Raw genomic sequence first — 20282 nt, forward strand, 5'->3', positions numbered from 1 at the left:
CTAATCAATATGTCTCTCTCACATCAATGTTTCTCTCTCTGTCACTCTTTCTCCCCTCCTCCCCCTCTCTAAAAATCAATGGAAAAATGTCTTTCAATGAGGATTAACAACAACAACAAAAAAATTAAAGCTAGCAGTCAAGCCAGTTTAGAGGGTGTAACCTGTGCCACTGCAAGGGTCCTGTGCTCGTTTTAATGCTCTGCTGCCGCTACCTTACCATTCTTAATTGCTCTTAAACATGGTGTCTTATGTTTTTATTTTGTGCTAGCCTTGCAAATTTTGTAGCTAGTCCTATTGACAATATACAAAATTGTCATAATCCCTTAGATAATGTTCTCACTGGCATATATCTCAGTACATTGACTGTTTCCTGTGGCATGCCCCTTTTTGCTAAAGGCCAGCAGGTTTATTCCTTCCTGGATACTGTTAGACTTCTAGAATTGTTATTGAAGAATGTGTTTGTGCCGATTAATGACTTAAGGGAAACTCTGCCTCAATTTTATGCCCCAAACAATGCTATTTTGCTAATGAGGTCTATATGTATTATTTAATGTAACATCATGATTTCAGAAACTATATATTCTGCTCATTCCACTTACTGTGGTCTTGAATAAAAGTTTCCTGATCATTGCATAAGTAATGAGTAATAGTTTTTATGAAGCCAAATCCTTCTGCTCAAAGAAGAGACTTGTTAGCCCAGCATTCAAAACCTTTCGTGACGTGACACTGCCCTATACTTAGAGCTGTGCTTATCACTGCTCTTCACACACCTGATGTTCCAACTATTCAAGGCTGCTTACTATTTCTGGAAAATGCCATTTTTGTCTCGCTCTCCATTCTTTTCTTTTTAACTTCCTTTTTTATAAAAATAAATGCCCTCTTCCAAATACAACGCTTCACTCTCCCGTCTTCCACCCTTTCTCCACTGGTATGACTTCTGCTCTTCCTTCAAGGTCCCACTTTGTTGCTCGAATGTCTCTTCCTCTATGAAGTTTCCCCCTGATATTCTCAATCATAGTTGGTTATTACCCTCTCTGCTGTGCCATGGCTCGTGAAGCTCTTAAAGGTTTATTAAATTCTACACTGCATTACAGTTACTGTTCAGGTGACTATCTGTTGTGTGCTCCTTGAGCTTAGGACTGTCTCCTGTCTCTATTCCATCCTCCACAGCATTGTTACAGGATGTGTGGCACATGCTCAGTGCATGTTTACTGAGGGAGTGTCTTTGTCCATTTAGGCTGCAATAACAAAATACCACAGACTGGGTAACTTATAAACAACAGAAATTTATTGCTCACAGTTCTGGAAGCTGGAAGTCTAAGATGCGGGTGCTAGGTGATTGGACGAGGCCCTCTTCTGGATCACAGGCTTCTCATTGTGCACAGTGGAAGGGCAAGGGCTCTCTCCAGAGCCTCTTTTATAGGGCACTAACCCCATTTATAGGGGCTCCATCCTCATGATCCCCGTACCTATCAAAGGCCCCACATATTACTACCTTTAAGCATTAGGATTTCAATCTATGACTTTGGAGGAGACACAAATATTTAGACCTTGACAGTGAGGGAATTGGAAGATCTACTCTAGTTATCTGGTACATTTAAACCACTTAGTTATAATTCCCTAAAATGAAATAACTAGTTACCATCAGTTGATCTTGTTGGAAATTGTTTTGACTTTGAGAATTATTTGTGGAAGAGAGAGGTAATAAAAGCCAAGTTTTTCCTAAGAATGAGGCCCCCAGAGTTGTCTAATGTTTGATCCTGGGTGAAAGAGTAGTAGGAAAGACAAAAAAGATGGAAGGGCCTCAGATTAGTCAGGGAACATTACCCAGAACATTTTGAAGTCAGAAAAACAGGAAGCTTAAGGGTACCATTTGACTCTCAATTTAGCCATCCCTAGCCAGCAATTTAGTTCTCAACTTTTCTTTTTTGTAGCACCTTCCCTTAATTAAAGTATAATGCCATGTCAAGAGCAGTTTTGAAATAAAGCCAGTAACATGGTAGGAGTATGCTAAATACATTTTTATTCTACCACTTTGACTCTGAAACTAAATGCCAGCTATTGAGAAAGTTTAGTCTTTTCTTTTATTCTGCCTAGGCTGTGTGAGTAAGGAGACAGTGAAAAAGAGAATAAACCAGAATCTTAATCTATTGGGGTCAAGAAGTAGACTTTTCTTGAGCTTCTCTGTGACCATAGCCAGTCATGCCTTTAATTTGTCCCATGGGGTTAGGTACATTAGGCCAAAGGAAAAAGCCACTAATTCCAAAACCTGGATTGTCAAAGGTTAATTTCTAAGTCGCTGGTACAATTGGTGGTCCATCCTAGTCCTGTTGCCGTTTTAGTGAGTATGAGAAGATCGTTTAGTAGACTAGGTAGGACTCTGTGATTCCTCATAGGTATGTAATGATTTATTTTCATATTTTAAATTTTAGTGCTCAAGTCATGTCAGATTAGTGAGGTTGGATGGATGCCCCATTTCAAAACCCATTCTCACTAGTGAATCTACTGGCTTTTATGGGGAGCAAGTAAAAAAAAAGGGGGGGGGGGCTCTCTGTGGAAAAATCCATCATGTGAAAGTTGGAAATTATAGAATGGGGTGGATCATCCCAGAAGAGATGTGCTCCCATAAATGTGTATCCAGTAAAATAAGGGTAGAAAAATAATATTGAAAGCATGCCTGAAAAGGAAAGAAAATCATAAAAGGATAATAGAAACACTACAGAGTTTATGAGAAGGACACTTACATTTGCCTCAATAAGTGTGGGGCAAAAATCATGAGCCGATTTTGTGTTTATCTGTGAATCCTCAGGATATAACTAATGTCTCTTTCCTTAACCATTTCCCACCAGCAGACCCTGGATCTCTATCTTAGCCTTTAACTCAACTTGGTTCTGGGGTATGAAACTCTAGGGATAGCATTTAGATTCTAAGTTACATGTAATCTTGACTGTCATAAACTCTTACCTCATTTTATTCTCTAGACTTATATTTATTAGTCTCTATTTAGACACACCCGTAGGCAGCTCTGATTGGTGTTCTAAATACAAAGTTAATTCTAATGTATACATAAATGAAAAGTTTTAACTGTATAGAAGTTTTAACAATGCTTGCCACAACTTATTCAACTAAATGAGCTTCATCTTTATCAACAGCATCTTGGTAAAAGTGTCAGGAAAAGTATTAGTATCCTGGGAACCCTGCTGGCATTGAAGTAGCCTGTTCTGGCCATTCTACTGTGGCTTGGGGACTTTTCCTTCCAAATGGCAATTTGCAGATCTCATATTGGACATTGGTGTGGAAGGAGAAAAGCTGTCAGTTCCCTCTCCCACTACCTTGCCCCTGTTAACTATTGCACTATTTCTTGTTCTCGTGGTTTTGTCTTTTCTATAAATAGATTTCATGTAAATAGATTCCTACCATATGTAACTTTTTGTATTTGGCTTTTTTTCTCTTAGCATTGTGCTTTTGGAATTCATTCATATTGCTGTATCTTTTTTTCTCATTTGCCTTGCTTTCATCTTAGTGGAATGTGGTTGGGGGGGGGGGGGGACAGATAAAATGCCTATGTTCAATCTACCATGTTTAACTAGAAATCTTATTTAACAGTTTTAGAAAATAAATCAGAAAACGTGAGTATAGAGTGAACTCTTCCAATTTTGCGGTTGAAATCAAACTGATTTCAGATGCCAAGGCAACCGAGAGAAACCATTTGAAGATTTCAGGTCTTATTTATAGTAAACACTCAATTAAATGCCTGTTAGTTTGATCTGAATCTACAACAACCCCCAAAAGAGAGTTTTATATTATCTCCAGTGTACAAATGTATTTATGTAACTTGTTGAAGACTTCACAGCTGGTAAGTTGCAGAGCCAGGATTCAATGAGATCTTTCTGACTTGAAATCCCAGATTTTTTCCCATTTCAACACATCATAACATAATGTAATCAACATGGGGAAATAACTGTTTACACTATCTTGGCCTTCATTACGGTCTGGTTCATTACAATTCTGGGAGGAAATTTGACATAATGGTGGGTTATTCACTGATGACATTTGCTCAGTGTGCTGTTTGTGGCCAACTCACTAATGTGTTGGGCAACATCAGAAGGGGTCTAGCAATGAAATAGAAAAGTTTCCTCTCTCTAATCTACCACCAAGGAGCAGTGATATTCAGAGCAAAATTCTGGGAAAGATGAAGTTGCAGATGGATCAGCAAGAACAATTGAAATTATTCAAGGAATGTGTATTTATAAAAAGTTGATATTCATAAAATCATTGTGCCTTAGGAATGCAGCCTGGAGCTTTGAAGACCCATCAGTGTTAAAGAAAAAAGTTGATATTTATAAAATCATTGTGTACAAACTCTGGAGTTCTAGACTTTAAGAACATCAGATACTTTTAAATTTTGAAAAGGCATTTTTTAACCTTAGTTTATTAATTCATAGGACCTTTATTAATTTCAGATTCCATGCTAGGTATTGAGAAAAACTACACTAAGATAGTTCTAAGCTTCTCTTCTAGTGCGAGAAACATATGTGTTGTAGAGATCATCTACAATATTAAATGTTAGTGATAACATAAAGGTATTGAGGTTTAATATAAAAAAATAAGTTCAGCACATGAATAAGATTCTTTAGTGGATTGTGAAGAGAAGCAAGTGATGTTTATGGTACAGCCATTCCTTTTGGAAGCAGAAGTTACAGAAAACAATGACATCCCCTCCAAAGCTATTACCAGAGGTAGCATGCCAAGCTAAATGGACCACTGTCATTTCATAGTTCTTCATGTAGAGTTGTCTCTTCTTATCCTCATTTTACAATGTTGTGACTATAACTCATGTTATTCTTTTAAAAACAGCTAGACATAATTTATATAAATTTATAAATAGTTATTTAGAACCAGTTATTTAGAACTTATTAGGGGGAGAAATATTCTCACACTGCCGTAGACCCATATCCAACCCTCACAGTTCACTCAGAGGAGGAGTCTTCAAGCCTTTGTACACAACTCTTGAACAAGCTTGGTGATCTGGTTTTCAGGTCCAGGACAAATTATAAAAACACATTAATTACTCAAGCAGATTTACCAAGAGCTATGAAAAGTGATGGCTAATGAGTTGACTAGTGGCTTTACATTGAGATAGAAGAAAATTCAAATTAACTAAAAGTACAATAATAAAAACTTATTAGCATTTACAAGGATTTTGCAGACAGATTTGTCAGTGTTACTTCAAATAGTCACTTCTACTGGAAATTTTGAAATGTTAACTTTTTTAAAAAATATGATCTCTATGCAACTTTTTAGGAACATGTGTATTGAAAACATGTGTGCATGTAGTGAGTTAAAATTATAATTTCTGGTGCATCTGGTGTTACTCAGTGGTTGAGCATTGACCCATGAACCTGGAGGTCATGGTTTGATTACAGGTCAGGGCACATGCCTGGGTTAAGGGCTTGATCCCCAATAGGGGGTATACAGGAGGCAGCTCACCAATGCTACTCTCTCATATTTGATGTTTCTGTCTCTCACTCTCCTTTCTCTCTCTGAAATAAACTAAAATAAATAAATTATAATTTTGATGGGAGGCAGCTAAATATGTCTTTAAATTCTATCCTATGTAATATTAATCGTTTTATTGAGGCACTACATACTGTTTTTTATCGTAAATAGTTTGTTATTCTACTTTTATTTTTTCCATTAGAATTGTCTTGTACATTTATAATTTTTTAACACTTAGAATAAATATTTAATATTAATTGATGTTCTTCCTAGTCATCCTCATCTTAGAAGATGGGACTTATCAAGGATCCTTTAGTAATCTGCAAATTTCAGCTATATATTGGGAGTATAAGTGGAAAATATACCAATGAATAATTAAGTAATGGGCGTGGATTACTCTCTAGCACAAAGTCAAATTTACATTTCAAAACAGTGACAAGAGACAGGTGAAAAATGATTGATCTTTGCCAATTTCCTTTTGGTAAAGCTCAAAATGTTCATTACACATTTGCTAGGATATCATCTTGATTGAATCATTACCTTAAAAAATTAAAACTTCTGATTGCTTCTGTGAGCAAAAACAATGTTAAGAAGAAATGTAAAAGTCTAAAGTAATGGGATCTTTCACTAATATGGTTTTAATTATTTCATTATTAAAATTAGGCATTGGATCCAGAGTATATAGATCCTCGCTCCTCCTGGAGCTTTTATCCTGGTTATCTGTAATACAATCTTCTCTGGGAAGTAACAAGATCTATTGCTGATTTGATACTTCTGTTTACTTATTCTTCCCTCCATTCGCCTTCCCAAGTTTTTTTGCCTTTCACCTAAATTAGTACTGTGATTAAGAACTTCAAGAAAGAGTAATTATGAGAATAGCAATAATCCAATTGCTATTTTAAAATTTCCCACAAGTGAATGTTAAAACTACTTAAGTATTTGAAAATAATTCCTTGGCTCTTCAGATGGTTTTAGATACCTGGGTACGGCCTCTTGGAAAACACTATTTTAAAAATCTCTGCTTTGCCCACTGGTGTGGCTCAGTAGTTGAGCATCAAACTATGAACCAGGAGATCACAGTTCGATTACCAGGACAAATGTCAATTCTGAATTTAGACTTGGTCCCCATTAGGGGGGGTTCAGGAGGGAGCCAATTAATAATTCTCTCTAATCATTGATGTTTTATCTTTCTCTCCTTCTCCATTCCTCTCTGAAATCAATAATATATATATATATATATATATATATATATATATATATTAAATCTCTGCTTTAATTTGGTTCTGACAAGCCAATCATTTAGGATGAGCTATACTTAAGTCATTTCATCTATAGATATTCCAAAAATTTGATAGCAGACCTGCAATTTTAAAGCAAGTAATGGAGTTCTACACATTTGGCAAATCCCCATGTACAAAGGGAAGCCACAGTTTTTATTAATCCTCAAAACAACAAAATCTGTTAATATGAATAAATCATTCAGAGCACCACTGTCCAATAGAACTCTCTGTGCTGATGGAAAGGTTGTATTTTGCACTGTCCAATATGGTTGCCACTAGCCACACTGGGCTACTGAGCACTTGAAATAGACTAGTGCAACTGAGGAACTGACTTTTTTACTTAATTTAATTTTAAGTTAAATAGCCACATATGGCTTGAAGCTACCATATTGGACAGTGCAGATATAGAGCTTTAATGTTAAAATAAAGAAAACCCGCAGAAAGTGGCATAGTTTAGAATTTTCCACTTATTTTTATTTGTTGCTAAGAATTTTTACCTTTCATCCTAAATATAGAACCAAAGTTCAAGATAAGAGGTGAGTCTAGTCCATATTTCTCTGCCTTAGGCCCTTCTTAATTAAGTGGAAGTTCATTATAATATTGATATTAGGGTCTTGTGACTAAGGGTCCTGCTGGAACCTGTATTCAGGCTGAGGCTTTGGAACTGAAGTGGAACTGGGTTCAAACCCTGTCTTTACCACTTAGTAGTTGTAGGTCAGTTATTTAAACTTTGTGTCCCAATTTCTTTATCAATTATTATCAGGATTGATGTGAGAATTAGAGAAGTTAATACAGGAAAAGTGTTTAGAGCATTGAGTGGCAATAATCCCAGTAAATGTTAGCTATTGTTATTAATATATTACTTATTCCATTGCTGTGTGTGTGTGCATGCGTGCCTATAAAGTTCTCCTCCTATCATATTATATCAGGTCCTGTACTAGGTGCTGAGGCCAGATAGTAAGAAAAAGAAGATGGACAAGATACAGAGATAAGTCATACTTGGATCCTACTTCTATAAGCTAATAAAAATTAGTTATTTCTCTTGAAAAATAGAAGGCATGCAGCTAATAAGTTCTAAGGATTCACTGTGTATTTTGTAAGTATGTTATATATGCTTTCTCTCGTGTAATTATCAAATCTATTCTTTGAGGTGGATTCTGTTATTGTTGCCAATTTTAGATAATGAAATTGAGACTTAGAGAGAGTTAATGGCTAATATTGGAATCCAGGTCTATCTTCCTTCAGTGCTTCCCCTCTTAGGCCCTCACAATATTGTTCTCTAAATGATGAAGTATATAGAAATTTCTGAATTGATTGACTGGGAAACAATATTAAAGTTTATGGTATAGCCCAGATTTTTAAACATAATTTTAATTTTAAATAATTTTGATTGTCATTTTGAACATGACTCTCCTGGACTGTTTGTCTTAAGGGGAGTCATACATTTCCAAAAAGAGAGGGAAAAGGCACAAAGTAACGGGAAAGGAAATGAAGAAAAGGGATTAGCATTTACAGAGTGCTTACTACCGTGTTTCCCCAAAAATAAGACATCCTCCGAAAATAAGACCTAGCGCATGGAAAGATAAGACATCCCCTGAAAATAAGACCTAGTGCAACTTTGGGAGAAAAAATTAATATAAGACACTGTCTTATTTTCGGGGAAACAGGGTATATACTTTATGCTTGTATTAGGGACCCACTCAAGTTCCTAGTTCTATATATTCTACTAGAGGCCCAGTGCATAAAATTCGTGCATGGACAGGGGAGGTGTCCCTCAGCCCAGCCTGCACCCTCTCCAATCCAGGACCCCTCGAGGAATGTCTGATCGCCAGTTTAGGCCCCATCCCATCCCTAAACAAGTGGTCGGACATCCCTCTCATAATCCAGGATGCTAGCTTCCAACTGCTCACCTGCCTGCCTTCCTGATTGTCCCTAACCACTTCTGCCTGCCAGCCTGATCACCCCCTAACCACTCCCCTGCCAGCCTGATTAATGCCTAACTGCTCCCCTACCAGCCTGTTTGCCCCAACTGCCCTCTCCTATCGGCCTGGGTCTCTCCCAACTGCCTTCCCCTGCCGGCTTGATTGCCCCCAACTGCCCTCCCTTGCAGGCCTGGTCCCTCCCAACTGCCTTCCCTTGCTGGCCATCTTATGGTGGCCATCTTATGTCCACATGGGGGCAGCCATCTTGTGTGTTGGAGTGGTGGTCAATCTGCATATTACTCTTTTATTAGATAGGATTAGTAGGATAGAGGCCTGGTGCATGGTTGGGGGCCAGCTGGTTTGCCCTGAAGGGTGTCCCGGATCAGGGTGGGGGTTCCCTTGGGGCATGGGGCTGCCTGGGCAAGGGACCTGTGGTGGTTTGCAAGTTGGCCACACCCTCTGGCGACTCAAGTGAAGGCCCTGGTATCTGGGATATATTTATCTTCTACAATTGAAACTTTGTAGCCTGGAGCAGAGCCAAACCTTCTGCTTGCTCTGTGGTGGCAGCCATTTTTGTTGGGACTTATGTATCTTCTATAATTGAAATTTTGTACCCTGTTTCCCCGAAAATAAGACAGTGTCTTATATTAATTTTTGCTCCCAAAGATGCACTAAGTCTTATTTTCAGGGGATGTCTTATTTTTCCATGAAGAAGAATACAGTACACATTTATTGTTAAATGAAAATAAAGGAAATTTATTACATGTATACGGTACAGTAGTACGGTAGTTGTCAACACAAACCAGACAAACTGTGAATCCTACAGTATCAGAATTTACTCATTTCTTTAATGACAATCATGTCATCATCTTCTGGAACATCATCATAACAATCCAATTCCTGAATTTCTTGTGACTTCATTTCTTTCAGAATCAGTGGACCAAATCTCTCATGTTTAGCCTAGGGGGGCCTTGTTTTCGGGGGGATGCCTTATATTTCACTCAGAAGGAAAACTGTAAGTAGATCTCATTTTCGGAGGATGTCTTATTTTCGGGGAAACACAGTAGCTTTAAGCAGAGGCTTGGTCTGGCCAGAGTGTACAGAAAGCTTGGCTTCCTCCTTTGCCGGGGGCAACCCTAGCCTCCTGCTCTTTCCGGCTCAGTGGCTGTCACCATTTCTGTTAGGGTTTATGTATCTTCTATCATTGAAACTTTGTAGCCTTGAGTGGAGGCCTGGGCTGGCAAGGGTAGGCGGAAAGCTTGGCTTCCTCCATTGCCAGCAAAACCCAAGCCTCCCTCCTGCTCTCTGTGGCCGTAGCCATCTTGGTTGGGTTTATTTGCATATTGCTCCCGATTGGCTGGTGGGTGTGACTTGTGGGTGTAGCAGAGTGATGGTTAAATTGCATATTGCTCTTTTATTAGATAGGCTAATCTTCCCTTTTAAAAAAAAATTAGGGTATGTCTCTTTCTTCTCCTTTTTCCATGAATAGATGTCAGTTTCTAAAGATAATTCTTTACCAAAGGTTGTTTTTGTGATTCTAAATACAAGTTTTTTAGTGCCTTAGCATGTACTACATCTGGACCTTAGAACTTGGAAATAATCAAAACACTTAGATATGCCCTATCTCTTCATCTGTCTTGAGTTTGTTCTTTCAGTCACAATTATTTTAACTTTTCCCACTTGAACACAAACTTTACTAGTAGAAAAGGTAAAAACAAAACAGGAGTCATCAACTTTTGTTTCCTCATTGTTATCTGTTTTTTATTCATTTATTTTCATTTTGAATTTATAATTATTATTCAATCTGTTTGCAAGCCTCAGCACATACTGACAAATAGATTTCCTGACAATGTCCTTAACATCTCATATAATTTGTCATATATGCAAATATAGGTAAATTGGCTCATTAGTCTATGTGTTTAAAGCAATAAAGATCTGGTTTGAAAATTACTGATTAAACAAGTAATGCATGCTATTAATAGAAATTTAGGAAAATAGAGACAATTTAAAAGAACAACAGTAATAATCACTGGGCTATTTAAACCAATTTTTCTGTTTTCTTATGATACTAAAATAATTATTTTTACATTCATTAGTATTTGTATGTTTAAAGGCAATAGATCTGTATCTTATTTTTAAGACATTTTAAGTGAATTTATTTAGTTCCTGATTTTCTTTTTCATAAGTCAAAGATAGGTCAGGAAATGTTGATTCTGTTCTGGAATATTAACACTAAAAATAGTGTACTGGATGGGGCAAAAGTAGGTTTACAGTTGTTTATAATGCAAACATAAACTCTGTTTTGAATATTCATAGTTCAAGCTTACTTTTTCCCCATCTGTTTATTATTTATTATAAATTTATAGAGGTTATAGAGAAATCAATTTTTTGGTCAAGAAATATGTTTAGACTTTGACTTAAGTTATATATGAAATCTCACAAATTTCTACTTCTTGATAAGTTTATAATTATGACTGAAAAATAAGTATCTTTATTCATTTTAAAGCCTACATTTTAAACATATTTTAACTTCAATTACGGTTGTATTTATAAGTATTAGTAAGCAGAAGGTAATCCATCAATATGGAGAATTTTTCTTTTTATAATTTTTATTTTTTGCTGGCTCTAGCATACTTCAGTATTACTAAACATTCAGAATCTTGACCAAAAATATAGACATATGGTAAGTACTGAATCAGTATTTTTTGAATGCATGGTTTTTTAGTGAAATGTTGTAAAGATGAGATGAGGTAGGTGAGTGGGTTTGGTTGATGGGAGGTTATAATTATCCTCTCAAATAGAACTTTTAGTTGGTTCATAGTTATGAGAGCAGGTTAGGGATAAAAGCACGATCGTTGGCCACTCTTTTGATCTGATTTTAAATAACATATTTAGAATTTCAATTCCATTAAAAAGCTATCTAATGCTTTTTTCAAAATACCAAGCAAGATCTTGGTGATAGATCTCTATCCTGGGAAGACCATTTTGTGTTATTACTGTGAACAAGTAACTTAATCCCAATTTTAAGATGGAAATGATGCCCTAATAGCAGAAGTCTCTTATGCTCAAAATACTACTCTATGTACTTTAGAAAAATGACCAAGAGGTTAGGGTAGCAGGACTGTTTAATTTAAGGCAAGAAAATCCCAAATAAAGAGAAGACAGCTTGGGAAATTCTCACAATCAATCAAGAAATCTCAGCAATATTTAATTTACGTGCTTAAATTAAAATTTTATTCAATTTTAGTCACACTGAAAATTTTATCTATGGGGCATATTTCCCCAAATTCTTTCATTTACTCATGTTTATGATATAAAACTCAGAATGTGATCTATTATAAAATTATCCTCTATTAGCAACATGGGGAAATCTGTGTTATATAATAAACACAAGAATTTGAAGGCCATATGGCCACGTTGCCTCTTCCATTCCTCTTTTTCTCTGGGCTGGATGCATCTTGGCACAAAGCCAAGGTAATTTCCAGAATTTGGCAGGGCCCTGGCAAATGCACAGCTGCTGCTGTCTCCAACTCTTGCCTACTCATTTTGCACAAACCGCTTCCTCCTCTTGGTGCTGAGAAACTCACGAGTCAGAGGAGCATGCCTGGAGGGCAGATGCAGAAGCCCCTCTTGAGCTCCTGGCAGGTTCAGGAGCCCTTGTGAAGGTGGCAGCCACATCACCTCCCCCGCAGCTCTGCCCACCTCGCCCTCCACTCCTCTGCTCTTCCTTATCTTTTTCCATCTAACTCTCAGTGTTTAAAAATATCACCTCCTGCCAAAACCGGTTTGGCTCAGTGGATAGAGCGTCGGTCTGCAGACTGAAAGGTCCCAGGTTCGATTATGGTCAGGGGCATGTACCTTGGTTGTGGGCACATCTCCAGTAGGGGGTGCGCAGGAGGCAGCTGATCGATGATTCTCTCTCATTGATGTTTCTAACTCTCTATCCCTCTCCCTTCCTCTCTGTAAAAAATCAATAAAAATATTTTATATATATCTATATACCTATATCTATCTATCTATCTATCTATCTATCTATCTATATATATATATATATATATATCATCTCCTTTCCTTTCTATCCCCTTCTAATAAAAGCTAACTTTGACTTCTCATGAATTAAAATATTCAGTCATGCCCAGCCAGTGTGACTCAGTGGTTGAGCATCAACCTACGAACCAGGAGGTCACGGTTGGATTCCTGGTTGGGGGCACATGCCTGGGTGGGTTACAGGCTTGATCCCCGTCGGGAGCATGTAGGAGCAGTCAACCGATGATTCCCATCATTGATGTTTCTATCTCTCCCTCTCCCTCTCTGAAATCAATAAAAAATAAAAATAAAAATAAAAATTGTTTTAAAAGAAGATCCAGTCAGTTCCCAGGAGGATACCTGAGCAGAATCTGGTCAGGGAGAGTGGGATTGAGAGGACGAAGACAGAGGCAGAGATAGTGGGGCTGCTTGCATTCCCTCAGTTTCTACTTACCAGCTTCATCACTGTGCAGTGGCTGTTTGTAGGTGTGCACACAATCACAGGTAAAATTTAGACATTTTTATCCTCCTACACTGTTCTTAAATGTAGAGTCAGCGCTGATCATACTGGAATACAGTCATGGCGATGATTCCTTCCCTTTGTTCTGTGTCTCTCATTTCTCTGCCTTTGTTCGAGGACAGTGGACTTGGAACAAGCTTCTTTGACCACACTAATTGGGATGAGGAAGAGGTCGCATCCCAGCTCTGCCACTAATTGGTTGTGTTGAGCAAGTCAGCACTTTCTCTGAGATTTGCTTCTCATATGTAAAAAGCCAGCGGGTTGGACTGTATTCCTTGAAGTCCTGTTATTCCTTGATCTCTTAAATATCAAATTGCATGTGATGCCCATGCTGAAGGTCTCCTCTGTACTCGTTCCCAGTGCCAGTGGCAACAGGTCCGCTTCACAGGCACCCTTAACCTCTTGGAAAAGGGAAGAGATTACAAAACAAACACATGCCCTAACTGGTTTGGCTAAGTGGATAGAGCGTCGGCCTGTGGACTGAAAGTTCCCAGGTTCGATTCCGGTCAAGGGCATGTACCTGAGTTGCGGGCACATCCTCAGGAGGTGTGCAGGAGGCAGCTGATCGATGTTTCTCTTTCATCGGTGTTTGTAACTCTCTCTCTCTCCCTCTCCCTTCCTCTCTGTAAAAAAATCAATAATATATATATATATATATTTTAAATGTTTTTCTAACTTTTTGTGTGTGAGTTCATTCCAATATGATGTCATCAGAGAGAAACTCAGGATAAAAAGTGACAGAATAGAAATTTACTAAGAATTAATATAAAGTCACATAGTTTGATTCAAAGAACAAATTGCACAAATAGGTGTTTGGCTGAAGATCACATATACATTATGCACTGTCCTCAAGTCTAATGTGAGCCAATAGCATAAGGGACGCCCTGTTCTGTATGGGATAACCACAAGTCCCAGCGGCAGAGGCAGACTGGAAGGAACGGCGGAGGCAGTGGCTAGCCAGAGACTCTGAAGTCAGCAGTCTTCAAAGAGATCAGGCAGAACAAGGTTGGAGAGGCCAAAGGCAAGAGACAGCCCAAGATTGCAGCAGGAGATGAGCAAGAAAGCAAAGTGCGGGGATCAGTGATGTCAAAACATTGATATGAGCACAAAGGGAACAAAGTGGGGAGGATGGGGTGAGGAGAATGGGGGTCCATTCAAGCCAACAGCTATTGCTGCAACACATGAATCCAGCTTTTCTTTTTCTCTTTTTTCCCCAACCTCATATTCCCAGGCAGTGTGCCCAGCTCCAAAATTTCTCCATGCCCTAAAATTTAACTTATCAACCCCTTCCATGCCCTGGTCTTTATTTTTCCTCCCTGCCTTCCTTTCTTCTGTCTGTCTGAAACACATCTTCCTATCAAAGTTTCATCTCAAGTCCTACCTCTCTCCTTCAGCCAAAGTTCACTACTCCTGCCCCCACTATTGTTTTTCTTTTCACAGCTCATTTGTCATGTCTGGGGAACAGTCAGAAGGTGATTCCCTGGATGTAATTATTAACTCCTTGACTAGTTTGCCAGCTCTGAAAGGAAGGAACTGTGTTCTGCATCTTACAGAGACTGAATGGTACAGGAGAGAGTTTGGGGATAAGGAAAAATAACCTGGCATTCGCCGAGACCGGTTTGGTTCAGTGGATAGAGCATTGGCCTTCGGACTGAAAAGTCCCGAGTTCGATTCCGGTCAGGGGCATGTGCCTTGGTTGCGGGCACATCCCCGGTAGGGGGTGTGCAGGAGGCAGCTGATCGATGATTCTCTCTCATCGATGTTTCTAACTCTCTATCCCTCTCTCTTCCTGTCTGTAAAATATCAATAAAATATATTTTAAAAAAAAAATAAATAAATAAATAACCTGGTATTCAATCCTGCCCTGTGACCTTTAGCATATACCTGTCTCTAGGCCTTAGTGTCCTTTGAAAAACGGGGACAACGATACCATGTTTTCTCTTCCTTACACAGGGGACAAATGTTTAGATCAAGATTAGGGGCAACAGTATTTTTTCACTGTGAAACACTCTAAGAAACTAAGGGCCATCGTGTTATTAAAAAGGAATCTAAATTTTAGTTAGATTTTAATTCTTGCTCTGCCTCTTATTCCACATATGACCTTAGAAAAGTTTTTAACTTCTCCGTAAAATGACAAGGCACTCTTACCAGGACTATTAGTGATGGAGCTGGTTTATACATCAATTTGTAAGGGCCAGTTGTCCAATATTGAGTAACTTTGCAAGCAGGTTGTTAAAATGTTATTAGATTAAGATCTGCCATAGTGGAAGTATTTATCCCAGGGAAATTATAAACCCTACAAATTGGGTTGTTGGGTTTTTTCCCCCTGGAGAGCACATGACTGAATTATGTAAACAAGGCTCTATCTTATCTAATAAAGAGGAAATATGCAAATTGACCATCAAACCGTAACAAGATGGCTGTGCCCACAGCAGAGGCCAAGTTCCATAATGAGCCTTAATGAGGAATCAGCAAGGACCTGAGGCTGGTTACCGCTGGGCAGGAGCAGGGGACCTGAGGCTGCTCCCCCTGCCTGGTGGGGCTTGACAGGGGACCTCAGGCCACACTCCCCCGCCCCCACACCCTGGTGCCAGGCCAGGGGACCTCAAGGTGCCCCCTTCCTCCACCCGGGCTGGGGGACCTGAAGCTGCACCCCAGACTCTAACAGGAGAAAGGTTTTCATATACATTTTACTAATTTTTTTCCATCTCTGACACTTCTATTATAGAGAAAGGGCAAATAGCAATATTAAATTATTTCCTCTAATTAAACCCCTTTTAATGTATATGAATTTTGTGCACTGGGCCACTAGTAAACTATAAAGCTCTTTGTCTGAATCAGCATTAAAAGTAGTAATGGCAACAAGTAATGTTCTGTATCCACAGAACCTAGCCCATTGCAGCACAGCTCTTACCACATATTTAATAAATGCACCTTTAATTTAACTAGGGTTCACCCATGTATTATTCTGATACTTCTTCCCCTGAGCTAAAGGAGCACCCATCTTTACCTCTCTTCAAATCCTTTTCTACAAAGTGTCTTTTTAAAATCAGATAACAAAAATAAAAGCCTGGTTCAGTGCATGACATACACAAAAGTTGTTAAAACCTCTATGTCTATAACTGAGTTAATTACCTTCTTTCTAAATCTCCTTTTCTTTTGATGTTTCGTATCTCAGTTAATGACATATCCATCTATCCATTATCCATGTAAGTTATCTAAAAGTTATTCCTCTCCCTTTTCCTTACCCACCCCTATGTTTAATCACTAGATCTTACCAACTCTGCCTCTGAAACCTACCACCTCATCTTCACTGCCTGTTTCCTGGTTCATAGACAGTCATCTCCTCACTGTGTCCTCACAGGACAGAAAAGACCGGAGATACTCTTTAGGGTCTCTATTATAAGGCCGCTAATCCCATTCATGGGGACTTCACCCTTATGACCCCACCACCAAACATCAACACTATGGGGATTGGGTTTCAACATATAAATTTGGGAGGGACACAAACACTGGGTCTATAGCAAGATACTGTATTAATACAGAATGCTTGGAATATCTCAAAAAACTTGACAATATAACCAACCATCACCCCCTCAATCTAACCACCTGGAATTAACTATTGATAATTCTTTGGATATATTCTTTCAGTCTTTTTTCTTGTATATGAGTTTATGTATCCTTTTAAATATATTTAAAAACAGTTTATGTTGAATATATTGTTCTAATGTGTTTTTATATTCATATGTCATGAATGTTCTCATGTGAGTAAATGCTCTTCTTCAGCATGATTTTTAATTGCTACACAATATTCCACCATGTGGCTAAGCACCACTGTTGAACTAACCTCATTGTTTCAGTGTTTTTATTACTCTGAGCAGAAGTGTAGAGTGGATGACTGCAGTAAGGGTGATCTCATGTCCTCTTCCTGTCCCCCCAGGTTTTGGATCCCTCTCTCACATCAGAACTCCATTTAGATAATCCTCTGAGTGTCATCTCAGGGCCTCAGGCACACTCATGGCACGATGGCCGGCCCTCAGGAGCACCTGAGCTGCTCCTCCTCCCCACACTTACCCTTGAGTGAAAACAAAACTTTCAATGGACTGCAAGATGAACTCCCACCCGAGGGGAGCCACCCTTCTCCCAAGCTCCTTAAGGACCAGCAGGACACGGGGGTGGTGCAAACGGAGCTAACGGAGGGCATGAGCAGCCCCATCGCCACCACAGTGTTGACAAGTGTGAGTGAGGATTCCAGGGACCAGTTTGAGAACAGCGTTCTTCAGCTAAGGGAACAAGATGAATCGGAAATGGCCGTGTCTCAGGGGAACAGCAACCCTGTAGATGGAGAGAGCATGAGTGGAACAGAAGACATCAAGATCCAGTTCAGCAGGTCGGGCCACGGCAGTGGTGGGTTTCTTGAAGGACTATTTGGATGCTTAAGGCCTGTGTGGAATATCATTGGGAAGGCGTATTCCACTGATTACAAATTACAGCAGCAAGGTAAGCTATCATAATAGACCTGGAAGGTATTTCTTGTGTAAAGACACCATCATTATTAACTGCATAACCTTTGGCCTGTGGGTAAATTAAAGAACTAGTGCCTAGTGAATACCCACATCAGTTTCCCATAGATCTTCTGAATGGAACAGATTCACATTCGGTTGGATATTTTTGGTCGAAGCCCATCTTTTGTCGTTGTCCAATCCAATGGTGTCCAAAGTAGAGTACAGATAAGACAATCCATGGTGCGATAAAGAAGAAAATGTTAGAGTTTCTGTTCCTTTCATCTCATCATTTTAACTTTCTATTTTCACATGTGTTTTCATATAGCTTTGGTATTTTAACAAAGTGCAGATATCTAATTTATAAATAAACCACATAATATTTGCATTTTTAAAATTTTTTATTGATGGCCAATCAAAAAGTCTGATGTCCCCGGACTGATCCCAAACCAGATGGAAGCCACATGGTACTGCCCCTGATGATTGCAAGCCTGCCTGAGGGTGTCATAAAAGGAATTTATTTCTTTCAGTCAAGGTATAGGAAGCCCAAAGTTTGAGGAAAGATAAAATATCTAACCATTCTTGAGATACGTCATTATTTCTAGGTACCCCAGCTTTTTAAAAAGTGAAATTTTAACTCCCATCACTGTGTAGCACATATATTCCTGTATTCTAATTCCAGCATGATGGTTCTGAAGTAAAGAGAACACATGGCCCTAGAGTTCTTTATAACTTCATTTATGTTCTTGAAAAGAACATTATATTTCTGATATCAAATGTAACATATGTAGAAAATTTGGGACATACAGGTAAGTCCCCCCCCACCCGCCCCCCCGCCAAAAAAAAAAAAAAAAGTTAAAATAATCTGTGATCCCAGTATCCTGCAATTAATCACCATTAATGTTTATGGTATATATTACGTTAGTCCTTTTGTGTGTGTATGTGTGCCTTAAAAGCAAATAGAGTCATACTGTTTTTTACTTCATAAGGTGAACTTTTTTCATATCATCAAATATATGTTGTCAGCATCATTTTTAATGGCTGCATAATATTAAATCATGTGAACATGCCAATATTTATTTAAGCAACCCTCTATTACTTGGCAATTTGTTTGCTATTTTTGGTGATTATAAGTCACACTGCAATGAACATCTGCCTATTACTTAATTTTTGCACATATCTTTGATTACTCCTTAGGATAAATTCCTAGAAGAGGAATGATTGGGTTCAAAGGGTTTGTTGCTTTTAAGGCTTTTGATACACATCTTTGTAGCCTTGTGTAAATGAGTCAGTTGTTATGAGATCTCTCATTTAAAATTTTAGAAGGGAAAAATATGGACCAGAAATAAGATTCTGTTTTATTTCTTTTATAATGAATGTTGGACTCTGTGGCCCTCCCTTCAAATATATTCTTCTCTTTCATCAGGACTATTGACAGCTTTTCCACAACAGCCAGTCGATTAGTCGCCATCAACCACTTTTCTCATGCATTCTGTTTCTCCTATTTGTGCAATACTCATCCTAAACCATACCAACCTCTCCTTCTATATTGAAATCTACTGGTAGATCTGTCAATTCCAGGAATACTTTTCAGGACTTGTCAGCCTCCATTCAAGCTCCATGCAGAAATTCTTTGTCAATACCTGGATTTTGTGTGTCTGTCTGTGTCTCTCTCTTTTTCATACATATTCCCATACTCTGCACATTCCACCTTCACCTCCTACACACACACACACACACACACACACACACACACACACCCGTGATCTTAAATTTTCAAGGAAATTAAAAAAGCATTCCTGTCATACAAAAGCTGGGAACTCCTATGTTAAACAGTCTTTTTTTTTTTTTTTCAATTGGTAATAAAGATAAGCACAAAGAGGAAAATAAAAATGGCCTGTTATCCCACAATCTAGAGATAATAACCCTTAGATAAGTTAAATTATTTTTTTTAAGTTCCCTCTTTGAATAGACATAAAACCTACAGATATCCGCTTATGCTGTGAACTATGTTTGGTTTTTAGGGTCTTAACTTGTCAAGTCTCATAATTATTTTGGTGGTAAATTGAAGGTCTCAGGATCCAAACGCAACATTGAAGGGTAAACGTATAAAAGATATAAAAGTCACATTCTGTGTTGGTGAAAGGGAGCCTTTGAATTTTTTTATTGTTCTATAAACTTGTATTTAATTTGTCTTCCGGTTGATAATGTGACTTTCAGAAAGGATTATTGCTGGAATAAGTAAGAAACAGGCCTGGTCAGTTTAAGCTTACAAGGACACAGCAGCTGCCTAACTCTTCAGCAGATGATAAGGTATCCTATTGGGGGCTGGTGTTGCCATGAAGGAGATTGGCTAGCCAGAAACTAAGCGTTTCTTCCTTGTCAGCCTGGGATCAGGGAGATTATCTTTAATCCAGGATTACAGTCAACCAAGGGATAGCTCGTGTAACAGATGTGTCCCTGTGGTTGGTACGTATGAGGAAATTTCACTAGATTTTTTAAAAAACGTAATGTTGCCCTCATCTGCCATTTA

The 20282-nt window shown here is 38.4% G+C and overlaps 1 protein-coding gene across 4 annotated transcripts in view; it reads left to right on the forward strand.

Annotated features, from left to right (window-relative positions):
* MAP3K13 (mitogen-activated protein kinase kinase kinase 13) overlaps positions 1-20282 on the forward strand; it is a 141068-nt gene that overhangs the window by 81773 nt on the left and 39013 nt on the right. For all 4 annotated transcript variants that reach the window (XM_084872532.1, XM_084872533.1, XM_084872535.1 and 1 more), the window contains one exon: positions 17188-17747. In XM_084872532.1, coding sequence (XP_084728658.1) covers positions 17273-17747 — 475 coding nt within the window. In that variant the 5' untranslated portion in view covers positions 17188-17272. The remainder of the gene's footprint in view (positions 1-17187; positions 17748-20282) is intronic.

This window comes from Pipistrellus hanaki, assembly GCF_964339955.1.
Source record: "Pipistrellus hanaki genome assembly, chromosome: 2".
In the NCBI taxonomy this organism is placed as follows: domain Eukaryota; kingdom Metazoa; phylum Chordata; class Mammalia; order Chiroptera; family Vespertilionidae; genus Pipistrellus; species Pipistrellus hanaki.